The sequence below is a fragment of the Tigriopus californicus genome, chromosome 3, assembly GCF_007210705.1.
Source record: "Tigriopus californicus strain San Diego chromosome 3, Tcal_SD_v2.1, whole genome shotgun sequence".
NCBI lineage: Eukaryota > Metazoa > Arthropoda > Copepoda > Harpacticoida > Harpacticidae > Tigriopus > Tigriopus californicus.
Window position 1 is genome coordinate 4,445,977 of NC_081442.1, and position 22,510 is coordinate 4,468,486.

The 22,510-nt window shown below is 43.1% G+C and overlaps 2 protein-coding genes and 1 long non-coding RNA gene across 4 annotated transcripts in view; 1 reads left to right on the plus strand and 2 right to left on the minus strand.

Annotated features, from left to right (window-relative positions):
* Nucleotides 1–1,431: 1,431 nt before the first annotated feature.
* LOC131878417 (uncharacterized) lies at nucleotides 1,432–14,773 on the minus strand. The gene is made up of 6 exons (XM_059224392.1): nucleotides 14,460–14,773; nucleotides 8,330–8,804; nucleotides 7,450–7,558; nucleotides 6,787–6,968; nucleotides 4,577–5,401; nucleotides 1,432–2,108 (listed from the first exon to the last, which is right to left on the minus strand). Exons 2-6 carry the CDS (start codon nucleotides 8,756–8,758, stop codon nucleotides 1,866–1,868), a joined length of 1,788 nt encoding a protein of 595 aa, XP_059080375.1. The 5' UTR covers nucleotides 8,759–8,804; nucleotides 14,460–14,773; the 3' UTR covers nucleotides 1,432–1,865.
* Nucleotides 14,774–17,665: 2,892 nt separating this feature from the next.
* On the minus strand, nucleotides 17,666–20,987 carry LOC131878420 (uncharacterized). The gene is made up of 2 exons (XR_009373020.1): nucleotides 20,857–20,987; nucleotides 17,666–17,877 (listed from the first exon to the last, which is right to left on the minus strand). It is a non-coding gene; the product is annotated as an uncharacterized LOC131878420 (long non-coding RNA).
* A 109-nt stretch (nucleotides 20,988–21,096) lies between these two features.
* The window catches only part of LOC131878412 (glutamate [NMDA] receptor subunit 1-like), a 39,680-nt gene continuing 38,266 nt past the window's right edge, over nucleotides 21,097–22,510 (plus strand). For both annotated transcript variants that reach the window (XM_059224379.1, XM_059224381.1), the window contains exons 1-2: nucleotides 21,097–21,402; nucleotides 22,031–22,147. In XM_059224379.1, the coding sequence (XP_059080362.1) occupies nucleotides 21,097–21,402; nucleotides 22,031–22,147 (423 nt within the window). The remainder of the gene's footprint in view (nucleotides 21,403–22,030; nucleotides 22,148–22,510) is intronic.

Genomic DNA, 22,510 nt, shown 5'->3' on the forward strand with positions numbered 1-22,510 from the left:
TGAACATATAGTTATTGCCATTATTAGTCAAACCTGGGCTCACCTTGTTTGCCACCCCGCCCAAGATGCCCGATTATTTGACGCCCGTCAGTTGGATTCAGGATTTGACAGACTGACAAGTTGCTCAAAGTATAAACAGCTTGGGAGAAAATGGTTTTATGAGCTCGTTTCTTGGACTGCTCCTTGATGCGGGATGTGGAAAACATGGAATGCCGTAATGAAAGTCATATTTCTTGCTCATCGTTCAAGCAAATCGGGAAATCGAAATCAAGAGAAACCCAATCGTGTTCCATCAAATGCGTGTTTCAAATCTACTCTGGGTTGGACAGTTCAGATCCTTATCTGGACTCTCTCCTCACAATCCAGTCGTAATTGAGATCACAAATGATGCCCAACAAGCTTTGAAGTTAAGGCGGAGTTTTCCACTTTTTAAGGGGCTATAAATTACTCGGAGCATTGGAGAAATGTGTTGATAAACAACATGCTTGAGAGCTTCATAAAACAGCACCAAAGCGTACCTACCAACCCTTTTAAGTAGAGAAATTTCAAAGCATTTTTGGCTGGCACCGCCAAAGAAAAAATAGCTTCTTCTAATCTATTGGATCAAAATCTGGATTGCATAAAATCTTTCGAAATTGAACCCGACTTGTGGCTAGTCACTTGAATCTCCAAGCCAATCCTAGACGACGTTGGCCATGAATGGAATTGGTTCATTTAAGAACTTAAAATTCAGAAGATCGTCGGTGTTTGGATTCTCCTCACGCTTCCAATTCCATTTCGTCGAAGATTGAGACTCGAGATTCGGGCCCTTCTTTATCGTTCGACGAAGGTGAGTGTTGATGGGGGCAGGCCTCGGGCTGGTTTAGTGTTTATTATGTACAACAGATCAGCAGCCCCCGTGTCAATAGATGACAGATCAATGAATCTGAAAGAGATTCATCTCGATGGATACCGAGCAATAATGGATGACTGCACCGAGATGAACAAATAGAGATTGCACTCTCATTGAGCCTCATTGAGGCAGAAAATGGAGCATCCCACATGATGCATGGAGACACCTCAATTCGGGTCAATGAGAGATTTGAAAAATTGAGCTTGGTCCTTGATTGCCATCCACTTCTAAGACTGGATTCTCGGTAATGAACAGCCGAGCCTCTTCTTTGGGAAAAATTTTCTTTGGCTCCGTTTTAATGAGATACACGTAGTACGTAGTAGTGGATAAGCGATGAGCCAAATTCGAAATCAGCTTGTTTGAAGTGAAGCGGAGAAACTAACTAAGTAACTAAGTAACTAAGCAGACGTAGGGATATTGGCAATCAGTCCCATGAAGCAATTGAAGAGATCCATCTCTCTTCGCTCAACCATAAACACGCGCAAGTTTGGAGACTCCGTCATTTTGTTTCCCACTCCATCCATTCCAGTTGTTTTAGTGCCTATAGTCTGCGCTCCTCTTGATCCCTGACGTCGTCCCGGGCGTCCCCGGGCGTCCTCGGGCGTCCCCGGGCGTCTCAGCCCAGATCGTAGTGCACGTTTTCTGCCTCCTTTGCCCGAGCTTGAAGACGGTCATTTTGCAATCCGATGATACATTTTCTTCACTCGAGTCGATCGGAGTTCGTCTTTCAACATGGTTTTATGGTTAGCCCCGAACTTTCATGAAAGCTGGTTGAACAACCGCAAACGAAGATTCCAACGTTGGGAGATTGTCAGAAAGAGAGGAAACGTCATCAGGCCAAGTAACCATGTTCATAAAAGCGGGCTTAAGTACGTTCATTTAATTCAATTCTATTCAACCCATTCATCAACGGACAGGCATACATACGGAAGTGCATTGCCGTTTTTCCTCCGCCCAAGATGTGCACAAAAGATTACCAATGAACAATGTTCAAATGCTGTCTTCGAACCAATTGGACTTCCGAAGAAGGCGTGTTCTGGCCGTCCGGTAAAACGTTCCTCAAATTGGGATGGTTGGACAAGATTTGAGTGGCCTCGAACCTCGAGGCCCAGAGGAGAGAAATTGCCATGAAAACGAGAGTGAACACCAGGGCTCGTTTCTTTAATGGGAAGAGGCACCCGATTTGGAACCCGTTATGGTGTATCAAGCACTGGGTCTGAAAGAAAAAAAAAAGATGCAGTGACATGTGTCAGGGAAAGCTGAAACCACACGAAATACGAAAGCGTGTATGCACTCTGAAATGGGCAAAGTTTTAGTTTTTAAATGTGTACAGATTATGTATAAAAAATGTGATGAAATCTTAGAAATCTTAGATCGTAAAAGTTCCATTTTATTTAGGTTGTGATCAACATCATGATATCGAAATTCAATATTAAATGCAAACTGTGTCGAAAACAGCTATGAATTGGTTTTGTCATGTGTGTATTTGTGGAGGTGTGACTACCAGATATTGAGTCTTCCTCTGGTGGAGACGTGTCAAGAAAAAACCGGCTACTTTATTCAAGGCTTCCTTGGTGTGGGAGAATGACGATGATGGCTGATCATGATCATCGTATGACAGCCATCGATACGTTTCCCAGGATATGAGGCAATCCTCATTCCAGAGGAGAATCATGCTAAACTAGCCTGAGATCATTTCCAAATGCTATTAGGATTACATCTGTTCTAATCTGCCGACGCTCAATCCATCACTGGATTATTAATGCCGGAAAATAGAAGTCCACCCATCGACCGGCTGTTCTAATGTTTTGTAACTTTGGATATGAGGCAAAAAGAGTGTTCCATCCTTAAGTGATCCCAAGCTCTGAAATCCTTTGAGAAAGTCTTTTTGGCCACATTACCGTATACGTTTTGATAACTGTGAACTTGAGGCGACGTTCAAAGAAAATCAATGGGAAAATGACTTTGTGAAGTGAGAAGTTTTGACCTGCGGGATGGTTGGTTCTATCTTCTTGGTTTTTTTTGGCCGTGTTTTAGGCCACCGCACATCGTCGATAAAAATGGTCCGAAAACCACTTTCAATCGCGGTCTCGTGTTGGCTTGAGCTCACGTCCAATTTCTCCCCATTAAAATATCTTGAACCAGTTTGAGCTGGTCAGATCAATCGTTAAGAATAATGACCCGACCGTGGGTCAATTTGTCAGAATGTTGTCCATAAATAAAGCCAACCAAGGAGAAAGCTCGTTTTGTCAGGTTCTTATTGGTATTGAGCCCAGGCACCCTGGTTCATAATTAGACTCTTATCAGGCCTATCGACTTTGTCTGTGGGCAGAGAACGTTCCCCAAGATGGCTCCCTTGATCGATGGATGGATGGATGGATGAAAGGATAAATTGTTTGGATGTGTGTGTGTGTGTATGCACGATATTCATTGTGAAACGGATATCTCTGCACGCAGTGCTCTCACTAAGCAGATTAGGACTTAATGGAGCGAGAGAAAGTTTGTTTGGACTCGCCCTAATTGAATTGACTTGGACAAAGTAGAATCAATTGTGAGAGGTGCCACGGGCTACCGCCATTATGTGGTTTTTCCATCGGAAACATATGTGTGGGAGAGTAAGTAAGCAATAATCAGCATTGCCGGTGTCGGAATTGGCCTACTAATGCCGCTCACCCGCTCGTTCAGCAAGATGATGATGATGATGATCATCATCATCATCATCATCATCATCTCGCGATTCTCATGCTCGATGACGATCTTAAGCCAGTAACAAGGACATGTTATTCGAGAAGCACACGCCGACCAAAGGGTGCAAATGTCCAATGAGAAATGATGGCAAGAGTGCGTCACTGGATTTGCTTGGCGATCTCATGGCCACCCACAACCCAATCACTGTCTTGTCAACTTGAGATAAGAGCGGCAAATTGTTCACGTAAATCCAGATGAGAGCAAACAGACCGAAGCATCAGATATGTACAGTATGTATGTATGTATGCATGTCTGGCTCGACGCTTTTGTACAGATCTGTCGATCCAAATTACTAAATTAGGAAGCGGCTAGTTCTTTTTTTTTGGGGGGGGGGATAGCCTTCGTGTTTTTAGTTGTAAAACATTTGCCTCATGATTGATAGTCGACCATCTTTGAACGACAGCTTGGACTTGAAACAATGATAGTTTGTAATAGGGTAGCTCTCACTTTCTAGGCATTTGCACGAATGTGGTCAATTTTCATCTTTAGCTTCAGGCACAATCAAAATGCATTATGACTTGAAAACAGGGAAGAAGAATTGAATTGAGAAACGGAGTCCGCCTGAAAGTGATTGCACTGAATTGTGGTTTAGCGGTCGGCGAACGACAAGAACTGACTGACTGACTGACAACCTACGTACGGTACACCAAAGGAACGGGCAGGATGAGTCGGAAATGTGTGGGCCATTCAAAAGAGAAACGGGTTTTCTGACCGCAAGAATCCAAACGTACGCGAATATTTACAGTACAACCCCAATGCTCCCCCCTGAATCGAATAAGAAAATAGCCCACACCTCGTCCCCGGGCTTTAAAGTCGAATTGGCCATGACTGTCAGTTTGCTCCATACAGAAGAGACCTCCGCCGCTTTCTTGTGTGTTAGCACATTATATATTCATGTAGGACGAGTGCACAATAGAAATTCTCCGCCATAATTACCTTCAATCTTTGGATTTCTTCCAAGTCCAGCATCAAACCAACACAGGAGGACGACGACGACGACGTTGACGATGATGAAGAAGTCGACGACGACGACGACGACGACGACGAGGTGGAGGATGACACGCCAGATTTTCTGTTTCCACTCTCAACCGAGGAGGCTAAAGGTACCGACAACGAAGACATCCCTCCTCCAGCCCCATTCACAGCTTCATGTCGTCTTTCGCCCGTCACGTCAGATGATCTGTCCGAATATGAAAGAACAAATTTGTCCAACGTGCCTCGCTTCAGTCCGGAGGCAATCTTCACGGCATAATGGGAAATCATCCCAAATCGAAGCCCCTGCCGACAGGTGGCCCAGATCTGATAGGTAAGATACAGTTGCTCGACGGTGAACGCCGCCGATCCGTGACCACCACCCTCGCCGTTAGTCCGGCTCATCAAGGGGTTGTTGATGATCGGGTCCACTTGGACATGGGAACTCAAGGAGGTGATATGAATCCAAAGGAAATACATGTTGCCGCCATAAAAGGCCAGAATCAATTGATTCACTCCGGATTGGCCTAATTTCCCAACGAGTTGGCATAACCGCCAATGTTGGGTCCGGATTGCTCGGAGATTCGATGAGGTCGGCCTGTGGTTGAGGATATCCACCAAACCCCAAACATCCTGGCCCATCAAAACCAGGGTGAGGTCCAGCACAATCCACACGAAGACCGTATAGTTGGAGATGAAGAAGGTGAGGATCCCCGTGAAGAAAGACTCGTCCATGATGGCCACCAAGAAGTTGTGCGACCCAATGGCGTATTTGCTGAAGAAGTTGCTCTGAAAATCGAAAAAAATGCAAGCATCAATCCGAGACTAATGATGACTCGTTAATCCCTCAGGTTTGACGAAATGGTGGTGATGGGAAAGCAAATACGACTTTCAATGTGTTTGTTTACAAGCTTCTTCAGAAGAACCCCTCCCATTAGTATTGACGTTGTTAAATGCTTACAGATTGCATTCTCCTGTCTAATTGTCCGAAATCATGTTGGATTTCATGTGATTCATTTGCATGCACGTCAAAGCCTTTCTGGTTGACTAAATCAAGCTATTGGACCATTTTATGAGTCCCAAAGTGGCTTTTAAGGCCTATTGTAAAATAACGAAATACTTGCAAAGGTCAGCCAGAGCTGTAAATGTACGTGCATTGCTACATGTCTTGCCAAATGCAAGGTGTTGAGGACCAACCAAGTGTGAAAATCAAGATAGTCCGTCCATTTTCTGTGGCGTCACTTTTCCGGTTTGATGAGGCGACTGCTTATTACGAGAAGTAGTGTCGTTTTTATCATTATCGACTTTGAAAACACAAAGCACCACGTAGATGAATAAATAGACACAGCAGAACAATAAACGGCCTATTTGCCGGGGCGTTGAATCTGAGAAGGGAACGACGTGGTTGGCAAAAAAAAGATCTTTTGTCTTCCTGATTTTTTAAAACTCCAAATGGAGCCGAGCAGAATAGCATTGTGCTGAATTTTTGAATCCTGGCATTAGCATTTCAACCAGCATACGAAGTGTCTGTTGTTACAAAGATGGAGAGAGAAAAAAAAGCTATTCAAATGAGAGCGATCGGAACATGATTGAGACAATTATTCTATTTGAAATATTCAAGGCCTTGAGAATATAGGAAAAATGAGACTAATAAATCCATCTGAAGGTGTAGCTCAATTGGTAAACTGTATACATAGACGAAAAAATCAATGGCCAAGGTCAGATTCGAACGAAAACCGGCAGGACAGACAGACATCCTGGGCTCTTCGGTTCTGTACAAGTTTAGTTGGCTTTAAGTGAGCCATAAAATGGCCCGTCTCTGTTAGCTTGAACAGATGGATGATTATTTGTGGTCTCGCTGATGTGATGAGGAATCGCTTAAGGTTCCAAACACATTATTACCACATCCATCAATGGTGCGGTGACACATCAAAATGTCGTTTCGAATCAGAGAAAACGAAGTCCTTCGGAATTGGTTTTCCTCCTGACTTGGAGACCCAAACCAATACACAATCTTCGTCGTCGTCTCTTTACCATTGGTTTGAAACGAAACTACACACGCCAAGGAATCGAGCAGATCTAGCCTATTACGTCCATGCCTTTGATAATAAGCCGTTTCTTCTTTTGACCCGGTATCACGAGTCTCAATTGTTCCACGTTTCCATGCACCTTACTTGCAAATACTGGCCCACACTTTGGTCCGATGCATTTTGGAATGCCTCATCCAGGACCAAATTGGCCACGAGGGTTCCAAAAACCGCTTGACACAGAGACGAAGCCATGACCAAGAACATAATGAGAGCGCAAGATCCTGGGGATGATTGGGAAGGTGTTGTTGTTGTTGTTGGGCTCAAATCTGCATTTTCGCCGGGAACACGTGGGTGAAATGATAGCAGAGGGCGAGAAGAAAAGACCATGATCAATTGAAGGTGAACGTCGACAACAAGGTCGTGTGAATTGTTCATGGCTTCAACTGGGAGTGCTGCCTGCGTCTACCTCGGTGGGTTGTTCATTTCTTTTCAGTTCCCTTTTAAATGGGGGAGTGTGTGAGTTTGTGAGACAATTTCTACAATCCTTTCATTCAAGAAGTTGCTCGACCTTCAACGAAAGTTCAATGGCCAATGGTGGCAAAAGCAGCAGCCGAAAAAAAGCGAATTGGCAGACGAAGATAACACTCTCAGAAGGAAACAAATAAGCCCATGTTTGAATGAGGGGTTTGCTAGTAGCCAGCTGATAATCAGGAATGCCTTGGCTGGCTTGAACTGGTTTCTGTTGTGTCGATGGATTGGAGTTTGAACGATGTTTGCTACATGGACAATGTAAGTACTTGCCCGCACCGTTGATCACGACGAGGCTCGAAGAGGATTCCTCGTGGGCTAATCTCCATTGAGGTCCGATCGATGAGAAATTCCACGCCAATCGAAGCAAACTGGAGATTCCCAATACCTTCAATACAAAGACATTTGAGAGTGGACAAAAAGTATCACTCGGATGGAAGGAGTTGCCCATTTGGATGAGTATTGCTTCTTGCCTCAAGTTCGAATTGAATTGGCAAATCGGAAATTGGTGAGATGCTAAAACTCGGCAAACATCAGGTTTGATGCTCAAACCGACAGCAATGAAATGGTTAACTTGAAGTTGGATTCAGTTCAGCAACCCAATATGGACAAACTTATCTCAGATGTGACTAATTTGTAACTTTATATTGGCACGTTTTGTGGAGCATGAAAATGGCCAACTCAGTGGAAGTAGAGTTTGCTGTTAGTCTAGAGGAGTTCATGTATCAGTTTAATTGTCAAATTCAATCCAATTTCTGATTGATATAACTTATTATTGAAGGGAAAAATGAGCTCATAATTGATCACAATGATGTGCTACGTGACAACCAATTTGAACAAATGGGCGATAGATCAACGGAAATCCTGTTCAAAATTAGAGCCTGACAGATCAACAGTTCATATACAGAACAAGGGTACCTATCGTAAAGAGGATGAGTTCAATCTTGGAATTGATTTCCAACTCATGAAATACGTATTTTCAATGATCCGTTGCTTGAGTTTGTTTCGTTTTATGGATGTATCCGTTCGAAAAATGTTGTCGTCATTGGCCCTTCTCTGAAGTTTCCGATCTCGACAGTTTTCAAACGAATCACGCGCAACCTCTCACTATCGCATCTCTTCATACTTAAGAGCTAAACTCAAACGAAAATTGGCTTACGGTAGCTCCGTAATGTATCAGAGGTGCGACATCGGCCACCACAAGACCATATTGAATGACCAGGCCATCATTCGAGACCAGATAATCCTTCTTGTTTTTGCCGAGGAAGAAAATATTGATCAAACCAAAGCCTTCCATGATGACAATCACCACGAGAAGACAAATCGTTCCCAGCAAACGAAGGCTGCAAGGTCGGAATTCAATGGAATCCGTTGAGGTAGCGGACGAATTAGATGTGAAAGCAGATCCGGTCACGGGAAAAAGCCCCAACATCTGAGCCAAGCGAAATGGTCCCAAAAGATTCCTCCTGGAATGTGGTCGGCCCCTCCCATTTATCTCTGGATCCTCATTCGTGAATGCCGGAGCGGTCTTTGTCTGCAGTGAAGCCGCGCTTAAGGCCAATGGAGCAGGGGGTATCTTTTTCCTCATTGCTTCCTTGAAGTATTTCGGGAACGGAACGAATCTGGAAAGTCGTCTGGAAAAAGAGAATGAATCAAAGCCCCTGCGGTAAGTGAGATTTCGGTCCTGATTAATGCTGCTATCATAAATGGACCATTTCGATCCAATTCCACTCGATTTGTCAATTTGTCATTTCCAAATCCCTGTGTTCACTGTTCCAGAAATTAGTCTGCATGGATGGGACTGGATGCGAAATCGCACGGGTTGTTTGTTCCAAGTTGGCTCGTCTCATTTGTCATAGGGCTCGTGTTCGATTGCGAATTACGAATTGCCCTGGCAAAAAAAGCAACTGCCAACTGGCAACTGCTTCTTGTCTTGGGAGGGTCTTAATCGCTTCAGTGGGAATTAATGATCCTTGTTGCTCCCTGTGGAGTCATGGCGACTCATTTGAGACGACTTCCCTCGGTCGGAATGGTGGGTGTACGAGTATATAGTTTGTGTGAGTGCGTGTGTGTGTTCTTGGCCGTATGTTTGTTGTAAGATCGCGATGGCGATTGCGTACAAACTAGGAACTACGAGTACTACTACATACTACAAACTATTTATTGAATGTACATAGTAAGCACAAAATGGTGTGGTTTCCCCGCCCCGTTTTCTTGGCGATTCCATTTTGTCAATGTCGCAACGAGTCATTAGTGGAATAATAAACGTCGTTAGTCGAGTCACAATGACATAAATCTTGCATTCCAAAAGGCGATTAACTTCGGTCATTAGGATCAGGAGCGCAGAACAGATCCGGAGAAGTCGTCGTTGGTGTTGTTGTTGTCGTCGTCGTCATCATCATCATCGTCGTCGTTGTCGACGTCGTCCGCATAGATCCTCCTCCGGGAGCCAGTTCCCAAAGATATACGACGATATACAACATTCAAAAGAGTCATAAACCTGGGCTGCAAAAGCAATATTACCTACTTCGGCGGAAAAAATACGACTCACTTTGGGAACATCGGCGACCGGCCCCGTGGATGGAAGTGGACTGCCATAACACTGACTGGAGTACCTACTTCTCCGAGACATACCCCTCCACCACCATCACCACTACTACTACTTCTATTGCTACTATACATACTCCTACTACTCCTATAATTGGAAGTACCAGCCAGCAGGCAACTTCTCGGGCAATTAAGCCTCGTTTAATCACCTCCTAAATGAGATGTCATGAAGTTGGAAGCACACCAAAGAGGAGACACTGACAGACTGACTAACTGACTGACATACGCAATCGAGAGCTTCTCGCACAAGATGGCGATGAATATTTTGGTAACCTTAATGGCGCTTGAGTTGGAAAACAATCTATCTCTCTTCCTTAACTCGACTCTTGTCGATAAGATCTTGTACCTTGAGCTCATTCTTGACCAAACGACCAAATGGGAAACTTTAAACTGCCAATAAAAATGTGCAAAATGACCCGGTGAACACATTTCAGCGGCCTTTACGCCACTCGTGAAAGGGCCATCCATGAGTGATGATAACTTATCTTTTCTTTATTAAGCTTCATGGACGACTCTCTTTGGTGCTGAGTTTCTAAGCCTTTCACCAATTTAATTAACTTACAGTACGGGTCTGAACAAGGTTTCAATCTTAAGAGACTCCGACTTGTTGATGGAACCGTAATGAGAGTTTGAAGAATGCCAACAAATCATGACAGATTGTAATCAATGTTCCGAAGACATCTGGCGAAAAATGTATGGTGACAATGTCACATGTTTTTAAGAGGTATAGTCGATGGGATCTTTTTTATGACACGTTTTAGTTGCTACCACTGTGACATTACAATGGCTACAAATAACGAAAGGAAAGACTTCCTAGTTGGAAAACACTGACATAATCACGCCTTTAATTGTGAAGAATGTCAATGGCGGAAAACTGAAGCAACCAATCATATTGAACCCCTCACAAGTCACAAGGCATCATTACCATCTTTTAGCTTCGTGTTTGGCAATCGTCCCGTCCATGAATATAGTCTCAAACAAAATATCAAACTAAGTGTAAGACATGCCATTGTAAGCATTTCAATATAGGTTTAAAAATATGAGATAAACATTTCGTCATCAGGAAAAATGAAGTCCCTCGGAAAAAGCCCCTTTTGTCTTTTGTATCTAAATGAATCTCAAGCTTTAGAAACCACCGTCATATTGACTTGTACTTAACATTTATCGAATATTTATTCAAGAAAGAATGAAAGCGTAAAAAAAACTTCAGCGAAGATGAGGGTGTTTCGATGCTATCACTCTACCCTGAGGCTCTCGTTGTAAACCCATGGTCGTGTATGTATGTAGCTTTAACTTTCACATTCGTTGAGCTACAGTAGTCAGGCAGGCAGGACGGAAAGGGTTTCTCCATGAAAACAAACCCTCATCACGTTTCATAGACACCTAACGATCCCTCAAGTTATGCCACACAACTAATCAATAAGCCGAGGGACATTAGGAAAATGATCCCTTCGTGTTGTGGCTATAAGCAGAAACCACTATCCAATACTTTTATGGTACCATTTCATAGCAAAACCTTTTCAGTGTTTTTCGCAAATATATTTGCTTTTTTTAAATCAAAACAAAGTGATTTCAAATGGTGGGTTTGGATATGTTGACTAACTTTTTTTGAGACTTTCTTTACATCCAATCTCAATGGAAAAGGGAACACACTGTTGGTATATGGCGTCTATTACACGTTTCGAAAAGTAAAACACACTCTTTCAAAAGAAAAGCTATTTTGCAATCCCTTCTCAAGGCAGTTTGGGAAAGAAAAGCAAACCGCTACCAGGAATGCAGAGGGAATCAAACGCCAGAATTGGGAATTGTCCTTTATGGCTCTCTGTTCACAAGTGTCTGCAAACTAAGTTTCCATTCGGTAGTGCAAGGAATTCATCTCCACAGATAAAATTTAGGCCTTGACTATCATAAGACAAAGTAGGACCTTGAAAATCTGTCATGTCTTAAGAAAACTACATACTTAATGCCTAACATTTTGCGTGCTCAAAGGTTACCCAAATTTCAACACCTTAACCCTGCTTCTTTATTCAGGGCCTTTTGTTTGAAGGGAACCTTGGGCATGTTCTTGATCTTTTTATCAAACTCAATCGCATGACAGGGCAAATATGCAAAGGTGTCTTGAACCAATTAACTCTTTCAAATCCTCAATCTTACAAACTTCATGAAAAGTAGATGATAAATATTAAGTAAATAGTTATTCTCAATCCCTATCGAGCACAAATTGTACCTCACAAAAGCAAAGAAAAGTATTAACATCATCAACCAGGTCATCAACTACCTACAAGAGCATGAAAAGGCTGGACACACTACATGATGATGCAAGGCATTTAAACTGATTAATACGGGTGACAATGACACAATAACTTGCTAGTGTGTCGTCTTTCCCATTTAGGTAAATAACCCCGTGATGAGCCAGCAATTGCCCTAGCTTGACTCTGGTCACTACACTAAGGAAGATTTGTGCTAACCCGCCTCGGTCTAAGCTTTCTATCTCAAATCCATGAGACGGCAGCTCGGAATAGCAATCACTCTCAGAGCCCATAAACATTCTTCAGATCTCTCCTACACTATTTCTTGTAAGGGAAAGGTTGGCCCGTCACGGAATAAATATTCAATCTGAAAATGAGTCTAACCTTTGCAATTTTAACTCTCTGATAGGTTGGTCAATTCAATTTTAATGCACAATTGCCATCCAATTGAATTTTCAACTATCATGCAAAGTTGTGTTACAAAACTTATAAATGTCAATTTTGTTGTAATTTTGTAACTGTACAAATATCTTGGCTTAATATCAGAAGATTGCTTGCTTCAACAAGCCGTCAAAATGGCATAAATGACAAATTCAGGTTGTGCCCGGGGCAGGTTGTTTGCGCATATTGTTTATAATTTTGCTCTACAGATTGACGTCCATTCACCTCTCAAGGTGAATTGCTCCTTTTGTGATCCTACGATAATTTCCAATTTGTACTCAACCATCATAGTAGGCGGCATCTTGTTGGGAAACCAAACAAAATTAACCTGCAAGAATGCCTATCTATAAATATAAAATGCAATAGGCTGAAGTTTCTTTTTTCCATCAGTTTTCGACTTTGTACTCCCTGTGCTCAATGGCACAGAAATACTGTCACTTTTTTACAAACGGCCATCTTTGATATAGATTTCAAAATTGAAAAAATGGTCGACTTTCACAACCGTTGGTAATGCAAAAAAATGAATGATGGAACGATGTATCATCCTCAACCCTTTGGTTAGCAAAATAAGAAGCTATATGCGCACCCAAATTATTGCAGTGAAATCAAGGTGCTTTATAGGTTATCCTACAACTAAACAGTGTTGGATCCATCGTCATCCAAATGAAAAAACCGCCGAAGCCGTTACGAGTGACAATGTCACTGATGTGTATATTTTCGGACTTCTAGAGATGTGGACTGCAAACAGAAACGAGATTTCTTATCGCCTGACCCATTCATTTCATTCAAAATATGGACTTTATAGGATCACAAGGTCTTGTCAAATAGATGAACTGGGCCTAACTTGCGACGAAAATTGTGCTAGGGGTACGCAATAGATATATTGGGTCAAAGTTATATTGTAATCTTTTTTTTTTTTTAAATTTTCGACCTGATGTTGGTTACCTACAACAACTTTTGACAACGGAACTTTGAAACAACCCACTCTACCAATAAATGAGCGAAAATAACGTACTTTTGAGTGACAAGATCTAAGTTTCTAGTTTTATTACTATATTTCGAAAAGTCGCTCTGACCCAAAACAGACCAATTTCGAGGAAGCCCGTTCCCAGTCCATATTTCAAGATGTTCCTAGCATATCATTCATACCATAGCGCTTGAACCATGGGAAGAATGACGGGAATGCTACGGTTGACTATCAACATTTTGGAATCAATAGACCGCAAATCATACACTTGCTTCCAAAATGTTAATTCTGGGCCCTAGCATCCCCGTCCATTTTCCAGTGGTTAGTGAATTAGAATCTACAAATCTCTCTTCTCTCTTGATTCGAACCCGAACATTAGATTGAACTTCATTGAGTACAAAATTGTTCAAATCTTACCTGAATCTCATGTGTTATGACAAATCTAATCAGGCATATTCTTGAAAAGAATTTTGTTGCTCCAAAGTGTTCGGGTTTTATTAATATGCCTGCCTTACATATAGAACTGCTCTTTCTCCGCTTTTAGGCTTTTGAGCTCCGCTTCAAAGATTGGAAGTGGGCACATTTTGACTTCATATTTCAAGAGACTTTTAGGCCCTTGTGTTTAGATTAGAGGGCGTAAAGCTTTTGTCGAAACTTGGGATGGGATGTTTGTATGGTCAAATCCAAATAACATAGGAAAATATTTTTAGAGCTAAATTGAATTTAGGTGACAGTTTTTATTCCTTTTCATGAAAGCGCTCCCTTTAAACAGTCAAAAAATCAAGATTGAAAGATCGAGAAGAATGCCATTTCCTACAAAGTGTTTAAGGCAATCTTTTGCTTCCTTTTCACTCATTTTCGAAGGCTCGATAAAATTTGCGCTAGAAACTGTCAGCTTTGAGGTTGATTAGTCAAATGGATTAGCCAAAGTTAGTGAATTGGGATCTACAAAACTCTCTTGTGTCTTGATTCGAACCCGAAGACGAGATTGAACTTCATTGAATCCAAAATTGTTCAAATCTTACCTGATTCTCAAAGCGGAATGAGACCCAAACCAAATTTTTGCAAGTTTCGAAACTTTTCTTAGCTCCTTCTCTGTTTCAATTTATTTCTTCAAAAAAATGGCCACAATTCCTTTTGGTGTGCTGGTGTTGAAAGTGGGTGTGCTCCAGCTGTCTCTCAGATCACTTTGACAGGAAGCAAGGTCAGGATTCGTGTCTTTGAATCCCAGGAGAATCCCGAAGACCTTTTCCCCTACGTGAATATATGAGAAGACTACCAACATGAAAGACCCCACCAAGATTACTTTCGGAATTGACAAGGGACAACACGCCTCCTCGACTACCACAACGACTTCTGCCAATGAAAGAGGCTGCTCTACCAGTTAAATCGGGGACATCGGGGACGTCGGAGACCCCAGTTCCCCCACACACCAGACTTGGAACAAATTGAAGTCGATCAAGGCCCAGGGATGATCCACACAGACAATGTGAGTAGATAGAGAGAGAGAGAGACACATACACACACTTGCCAGAAAGAGGACGGGGACCAACAAGGGAAAGCTGCAAATTTCTTTTGACATGCATGACCTCAATTCCAGGACACCAGAAGAGCAGGACGAGAGTGATTGTCCCTTCTAACGAACCATTGACATATTTACGGTAGATTTGGAATGAGTCCTCGCAGGATTCCAGAGGTGCCACCAAGTTGCCTCGAGATCTGACTTTCTCGTATCAGACAAGAGATTTTGAAACCAGGGTTGGAACAACCCGATCCATGTTTGTTGGTCTTGTTGGACCGGATTGTGGTCGATGCGGCAGCCTTCCTCATGATGAGACTTAAATTGGGATCTAAGGCACCTGGTTCCCAGTGAAATGGAGCCGTCTAAGATCATCTGCTCACCGCAATCCACTTGACATCCTTTTCAGGTAATACCTCCTTACTCTTGAAGTAATTCAATTGGGGCTTTAGAGAGGATAATGACATTGCAGTGGAGAGAGTGAGCTAATACCTCACTCTCACTCGCTTTAGTAGTATTTCACTCGAAATACGTACTACAAGAAGAGCCTCGAAAAAAACTTGTGCTTCGACGAAACCGGAAAGGGAGCATAAAAGGAATCGTTTGGCGCTCCATCTGGCATTGACGAGGTTTCTCTGGCTCGATTGAGTTCTTTTGGGGGTACTTCTAGACATGCTGTAGCTGGTCCTCGATGATTTTAGGAGCGTGATTAGGAAAAGCGCCATCTTTTTCATTTCCTCTCTTGAATGCAAGGACAAGATTTTGGCAGTGAGTAAGATGTCTGGTTTGCGTTTTGGTCCGGTTTGCTTGAGCCAAGTTACTTAGTTAAACTGCTGCTTTATCTTCGTGTGGAGGGTAGATTCCAATGCCTTTGCAGGTTCACCTTTTTTTCCCCTAACATTTCGATGAAAAGAGAGGAAAGTTTCGAGATTTGAAGCACCAGCTTTCTTAAGCTGTCCTTGAAATATTTTCATTTTTGGGAAGCGAAGCTAGTGTACGTGGTCATGATCTTTAAAGTCATTTAAAACCCATACTATTCAAAGGAGACTGGTGGGTGTTCCACAGCATTTCTTTCAAGCGTTTTAGGTAAAACAGTTGACAGGGTAAAGGAAATTCGTCTTTGTCGTTTTATTGATGAGAGCCAATTCCGTGGGGAAGACCTGCCTCAAATACCATTCAAAATTACGTTCCCCAAGTGGGCAAAAGCCTTACGCCAAAAATCGAAGTTTAGCCAAATACTATGACCTTAAAACTTCTGGGTAAGAAAGCAGTTGCTGTACTCCGAAATGTTAGATACCCATGGGAGTTGGTTGTGGCAAGTGGATCCATGTAGCTTGTTGTCTTTTTTTTAGCCAGATCCTGTCATTGACATGCGGCCTGAGAATGACGGGGATGAGAAAGGGGTGGGAGTGAAATCGTTGAAAGTACGACTGATTGATGCCATTGCCCAGCTGACGAACATTTTTCCATACCAAATCAATCCCTGACTTTGTGACTATTCAAAGATATTGCTAAGGGTTAGACTGAAATGGTTATACTCCGAGCTAAAAGGGCTTTCAGGGGGGACTTCAATCAAAGCCCTGATTAGATTTGGATAGGTCAGCGTTCTCCAGCGTCTTGAAAAGTAGAAATAAGTTAATGGCAATGGTAAGGAAGTCAGCGGTAGTACCATAAATGAAATTTTAAGATTAATTATTCATGGGTAGTGATAAGCGAGGCTAAATTGGGAAAAGTTTTCCGTTCATCGCCCATCTAAGTTAGACAGGGCTTTCAAAGATAAACTGGATTTTCAAGATTAACGACAACATTAGTGATAATAATACATTGATAAATTGATTTATTTCAGCCTCTGGCAAATCTCCAACAAACGCTATTCCAAAATTAACTTTGGAGGCTCAATTGCACTTCTTTTATCTTAATTTCTCCCCTTTTCCGCTCTTGATGAGGGCCTAAGTTGAGGTCCTAAAAGCTAAAAAGCTATGATAGAACAATTGTAGAAAAACATTTTTAGCTGTAGGCCAATTGAACATCGCAACATCTTCAGTTCTGGTTCAAATTGATCAGCAAAAATGTCTTTTTGAGTCGAGGTCAGCCTCCACTTATTTTAATGTTTTCTTGAGGTCGGAGACATTAGGCATAGATTTCTAGACACTGGATGTCGGACGACCGACCACTCAGCTGGTAAAACAGTACAATGGATGGTCTCCTGGGAATTGATTACAAATCGGTTTATTGTACTGTTTAGCCAATCGAGTGGTCGGTCGTCCGACATCCAGTGTCTAGAAATCTATGCATTAGGCCAGGTTGAGGTCAAAGGGTCATTATCAACAAGCGCACATTGCCTTCGCAAAGTATGCACAAATTATTAAAAATAAGAAACCACTCATAGTTGTTAATAAATGATCGATGGCCATTGAAGCAAAACTCGTTGAAATAAAAAAGGCTTATATTTGTCCAAAGTACCTCTCACATTCCAAGAGGATGTGCTTTATGGAGGGCAAATTTAAGTATATGGTTGATCCCATACTCTTCTGGCTCATCATGGTCTTCAAGGAGAGGAGAAGGGTGCTCCTGTGAAAGGCGTATCTGCCCATTTATGTGGTGTCCATTCCGATATTGAAACTAAATCCCTCTATGCTTTCACACATGGAGCTCTGACAGTGTGGCGATGCGACTAAGAGAGCTCAAAAAACGGTTCCTTTTTCATGCCACTTTTCGCCGCTCAGTCGCACCTTATTCATTAATCACGAGCGACGTCTGGCCTTTGGTCCGACCCACCGACCGGCTGGCAGAAATTATGAATATTTCCATTAAGGCTCTCATCTCTCTTTGTACTTCCTTTTGCAGGTTGTACCTAGGAAAAATAGTGCCAGTGGAGATGAGCGGCAACCAAATGATTCACATGCCTCGCTTTCTTCTTGGCCCTGAAATAATGGATTTGAATACATGTTTGGGGTGCTTATGCAATGCATTGTTGTTTTGGGTATGGGGCCTCTTAGGTCTTTCTTTGAAAATGCTCGGCTGAAAGGGGTAATTAATTACTCTGGGTTCTTTTACATCAACCCCAAATGCTTCATATCGCTCAACAGTTCAGCGTTCTCATCCAATGGTTCTTGATCTTTAATGCGTAACATTTTTGTTTCCGTCTGAAAGATGAAAAGCCGTCATTTTCCCGAAGATCTATCGGTCTTGATCATGGTCCTCTCGCTTGTTTTTGTTTCTCTCAAATCGACAATGACTTCTCTCTGGCATAGATATTTCTTTAATTGACATCATTTAGAGGTCAAGAGTGCCTTTCACAATAGTCCCCGCGTCCACGTGGTCTCAGCTGTTTCTGGCCGTGGTGTACTATGTACGAGTATGTACGTATGAACAGTTGGAACTAGGTACGTACTAGGTACGTACTAGGTAGAAGATGGCTATTGTTGTTGCTGTATTGGAGTGTAAGAAGGACTCCTCCAGCTAAGAGAAAGAGGTCGTGTTCGTGTTTTTCCGGTGGCCCTTGAGAGCGCTTGTCATGATGTGGCTGTGGCTGTTGTTGCTGTTGTTGTTATTGTTGTCGGCGGTGGTGATGATGCTAGAGGTGTTGGTGGTGGTCCAACTGCCGAACTTGTGCTGTGGATAAACATTTGGCAGCACATGATGTGCTATAGATGACGTTCCATGTTCCATGGGTGCGAAAAGTAAGGCGCGCAATTCTCTTTCATTCTCGCTTGACGGGAATGAGGCGAGCAAACGCCAAAGAGATCCCCAAGACCCAACACGAGGACGAGTCAAGAATAAGAACAAGAAATGGAGGATGAGGATGTGGAGGATGCGAGAGGAACGTAGGAAAAATGGCTGCTGCCAGAGCGAGCCAGAGGCAGAAGGTCAACCTTCATCGTGCCCGAAAAAGGAACACGACAACATCAACACCGCTGCTACCACCTTTTACCCTTCTCCCCGGCGATGATGGTGCGCTACCAGCTCGCACTTCTTGCTTCTTGCTACTCCTCCTCCTCCTCCTCCTTCTCCTTCTCCTCCTCTTCTTACTCCACACTCCCTCTTCGTCTTCTTCCTCGCACCATCCATGGGTGGGTGGGTACCGGGTGGGTGGGTGGATGGACGAATGGACGGACGAAAGCATGAGGAGGCCTCATCTTTTGGGTGGTTGTTCCCTGGCGAGACCACGACCAAGTCTCGTTCTCGATTCGGTTCTAGTTGTTGTTGTTCTACTTGTTGGTGGTGGTCGTCCTCGATCCAGTTAGAAGTAGTAGTGTTGAAAGTAGTGATTTGCTAGTACCCAACGCCCAGTCTCTCTCCCCCGACAGTTTATGGGCTTTACACAGTGAACGTGTTCATGAGAAGTGGAAGTGAAAGTTGGCCACGAGTGCTCAGGCCCGAGAGAAATATGTTCCAATCAAAACAAAGTGGAGGAATCATGATCCAAAGGATGCTAGAGTGCGAGGCCAACAAGTAACCATGAGGATCTCTTTATTGGGTCCCAAAAACCAAGTAAGTAAGAGTGACGATAATTGGATCCACGGGAACCTCTCTGTCTCGGCGGTCGGTGATCGGTAGTCAGGCTATCACATGCCTTGTGGGAAACACCCTCAAGCACACGTATAGTTTTTTTGGTTTTGGCTGTCCACCCTCTTTTCTAACCACTACAAGGAATGTAATCTCCACTCCACTGCTATTGAAATGAAAGCTTATGTTTCGTCTGTTTGCTACCACTATTTGGTCAGCCAACGAATTTGAGTTGGCAGACCACGCTGTGAAGTAAAGAATGCAATAAAATGGAACACCTACTTTGCTCCCATCTTGGCCTCGATTCTAGTGATGCTGTTTTTACAATCGTTCTCCCCTTTTTTAAATGAAGTGGAACGATTCACTGTCGGTCCAAAGTTCATGACTTGAAAAGCTCACAAAACCCTATTTGAAGAGCAAAACAACCCTGTTCATAGTTATTATTCACGGTAAGATTCCACTCACATCATGTCACACTCCAGTATAAAAAGGTATCAGAAGGACAGCACTCGGTTGCCATAAATGTGTATACATTTGTTGATATATTTGTTAAGTGTGCTGAAGCCCAAAACAAAAGCTCAATTGGAGCTTGGCCGGAGGGCGAGTGTGAAAATTGTTCGAGGAGCTTAGACCCCAAGGGTGAGATCAGTGATTCACTCAGAGAGTTGGACCCAGTATGAGTGGGAGTTCCAGGAACGTTTTTTTTTTTCATTCTATCGTCAAGAACTTGAAAAGTACTTGTTATTCAAGTAAAAATCTTCTTGAAAGAGGTGTGTCGACTTTGTTGGCTGTCTCTGAAGTAGCTAGTCAATTGTCAAAGGAAGTGGAAACTTCGTTGATTCAATCAGTGTCTGGGTTGAGACATTCATTAATCAAAATACATATTGAAGCGAGCCACACTGAATGAAACGAAGTGCTTCCAATTCATCATCCTTTGTTCCAAAAATGAAATCCTGATTAATTTGGGACCGCTCAAACTCATCTTTTCTTTTCTCTTTTCTATTGGAAAAAAAGTCAGTCCCTCTGTTTCCTTGGGCTCTCTTCTCTTGCTCCCTCCCTTCCTTCCCTTCCTTCATTCCTTCTTCCTTGGTTCTTTCCAACCACCTGTTCAAAATCCTCTTATCCAACATGTCAAATGTCAGCTCTTGATGCTAATTCCTTTCCCTTTGTTCTCAACCCCACGAGGTGCTTGAGGACGAAGAAGTTTGTCCGGACTTGATGAAGAAGCCACATTTCACCCCATAACAGCCTTGGAAACGGTCCCCTTTTAGGCTCATGTCATATTGATGGACCTTCTGTTCCTCCTTTTTATTTTTATTATTCCCGCCAAAGGTTGTTGCTTACAAGTTACATCGAACAATTACCCACAGTAATCATACACTCACTGTTGTTACCTTGTATTTCTTATAGGTGTCCTGAGGCCTCCAACGCGTCACCTTCGAGGACTTCTTTCGGAGGGTGTTCGTTCCATCGTTGCCCATTCTCTATCTGCTCTTCTGTCTTGCTCCTCTCGTTCCTGTTGTTCCTTGTGGTCCTCTTCCTCATCTTGTTGTCCCTCGTCAGTCAGCCCATTCTTGTCATGCGTCTTAGGCCAGTCAAGTCCTTCATTCCCCAAACGAAAACACCCTCCAAGAATGTCGCCACTTCAACCACCCATCACACCCCTTGTTGCTCTGGTGTCCTTGCTCCTTCTCATCCCATGGGATACAACACCAAAGTGGGGTGAGGCCCTTCAATTGGGTGGGGCGGGTAGTCGATCCAACTCGAGAACAGAGGTGACCACAAGCGCTTATCCCAGTTATCCCACAGAAGGGGGTCACACTTACGTCGAGAACACAACGGGAGCACCAATATGGGAGGGCAATCCCACCGAGTACACCATTGGGGGCGTGCTCAGTGGCTTGGAAGGCGTGGAACACTACTTCACACAAATACTCTCGGTGAGTGACTGGCAAGTGTAATGGATTATTACATTTGGCATCAGTGTTCCGTGGAACACCGCCAACAACATTTGGGCGACGAACGAAAAACGTGCATAAATTGGCTATATTGTCGTTGGCCTTGAAGTATGAGAGAACCACTTAGAAAACGATTGCTTTTTACATCAACCCTTGATAAAAAGAAAAAGAAAGCGGCCATTCCGTTTCATGCAAAACTTTCCCCGCTTCGTGTCCTTGGACCACATTCTTGAGCAAACTAAAATATTGAGGCTGCCCATATCATCTACTGTACTGTAGATACAACAATGGCACGTGAAAGTACAGCTCACCAATACGTGCAGCAGCAGGCAAGGGGTGGTGGGCCCCCTATCTTCTGAAACGACTTGATGTGATTGGCTGCCGTGTCGACGGTGTCGTGATAGATGTTCCTCAAAGACGGGGATTTTCCATTGCTCCACGCACAAAGGCACATCTTAAGAGCCAATCTAGCGAACAAAAATAGCAGCACTCGTTACTGAAGCGTGTGAAAAAGGGTTAATAGGCAAGCAGATGCAAGATAAGCCCAGGGTCTTGCAGGGTCTTGCCTCAGAGGAGCCTTGATTCGACTCGTGCATTTTCTCCCTTTCAGGATGTGGAACGCTTGAAGCTAAACAATTTGGTGAGTCTCAACTATGCCACTCAAACCATGGATTCCAACCCAATCCGAACTGCCATCAATGTTTGCAGCCAACTCATCAAAAGAAAGGTGAGTCAGACCTTCTTGGGGCCTTTTCCTCTTTCCAAAGGCTAGGCAGCCTTTTTTCCGCTCACTGAACTCAAGAGCACCTCGTTCTCAAATCAAAACTAAACGTTGTCCACTTCATGTTCAAAGCCAAATGTACGTGGTATGTGAACATGGAGCGAAAACGAAAGATAACAAAGATAGATGGGTTTGTTCGTTGAAGCCCAAACGACTCGACTATTTTTTTTCCTCGGCTATTTTTGGTCAGGCACTTTGCCATTCTATTTCTCTTTGTTAAGAAGGGGGTCTTCTTCACCAATGTTGACATAGATCAGACCCAGAGGGAAAAATGATGCTTTGATCAGCCCTCAAATCACGCTTGAATAC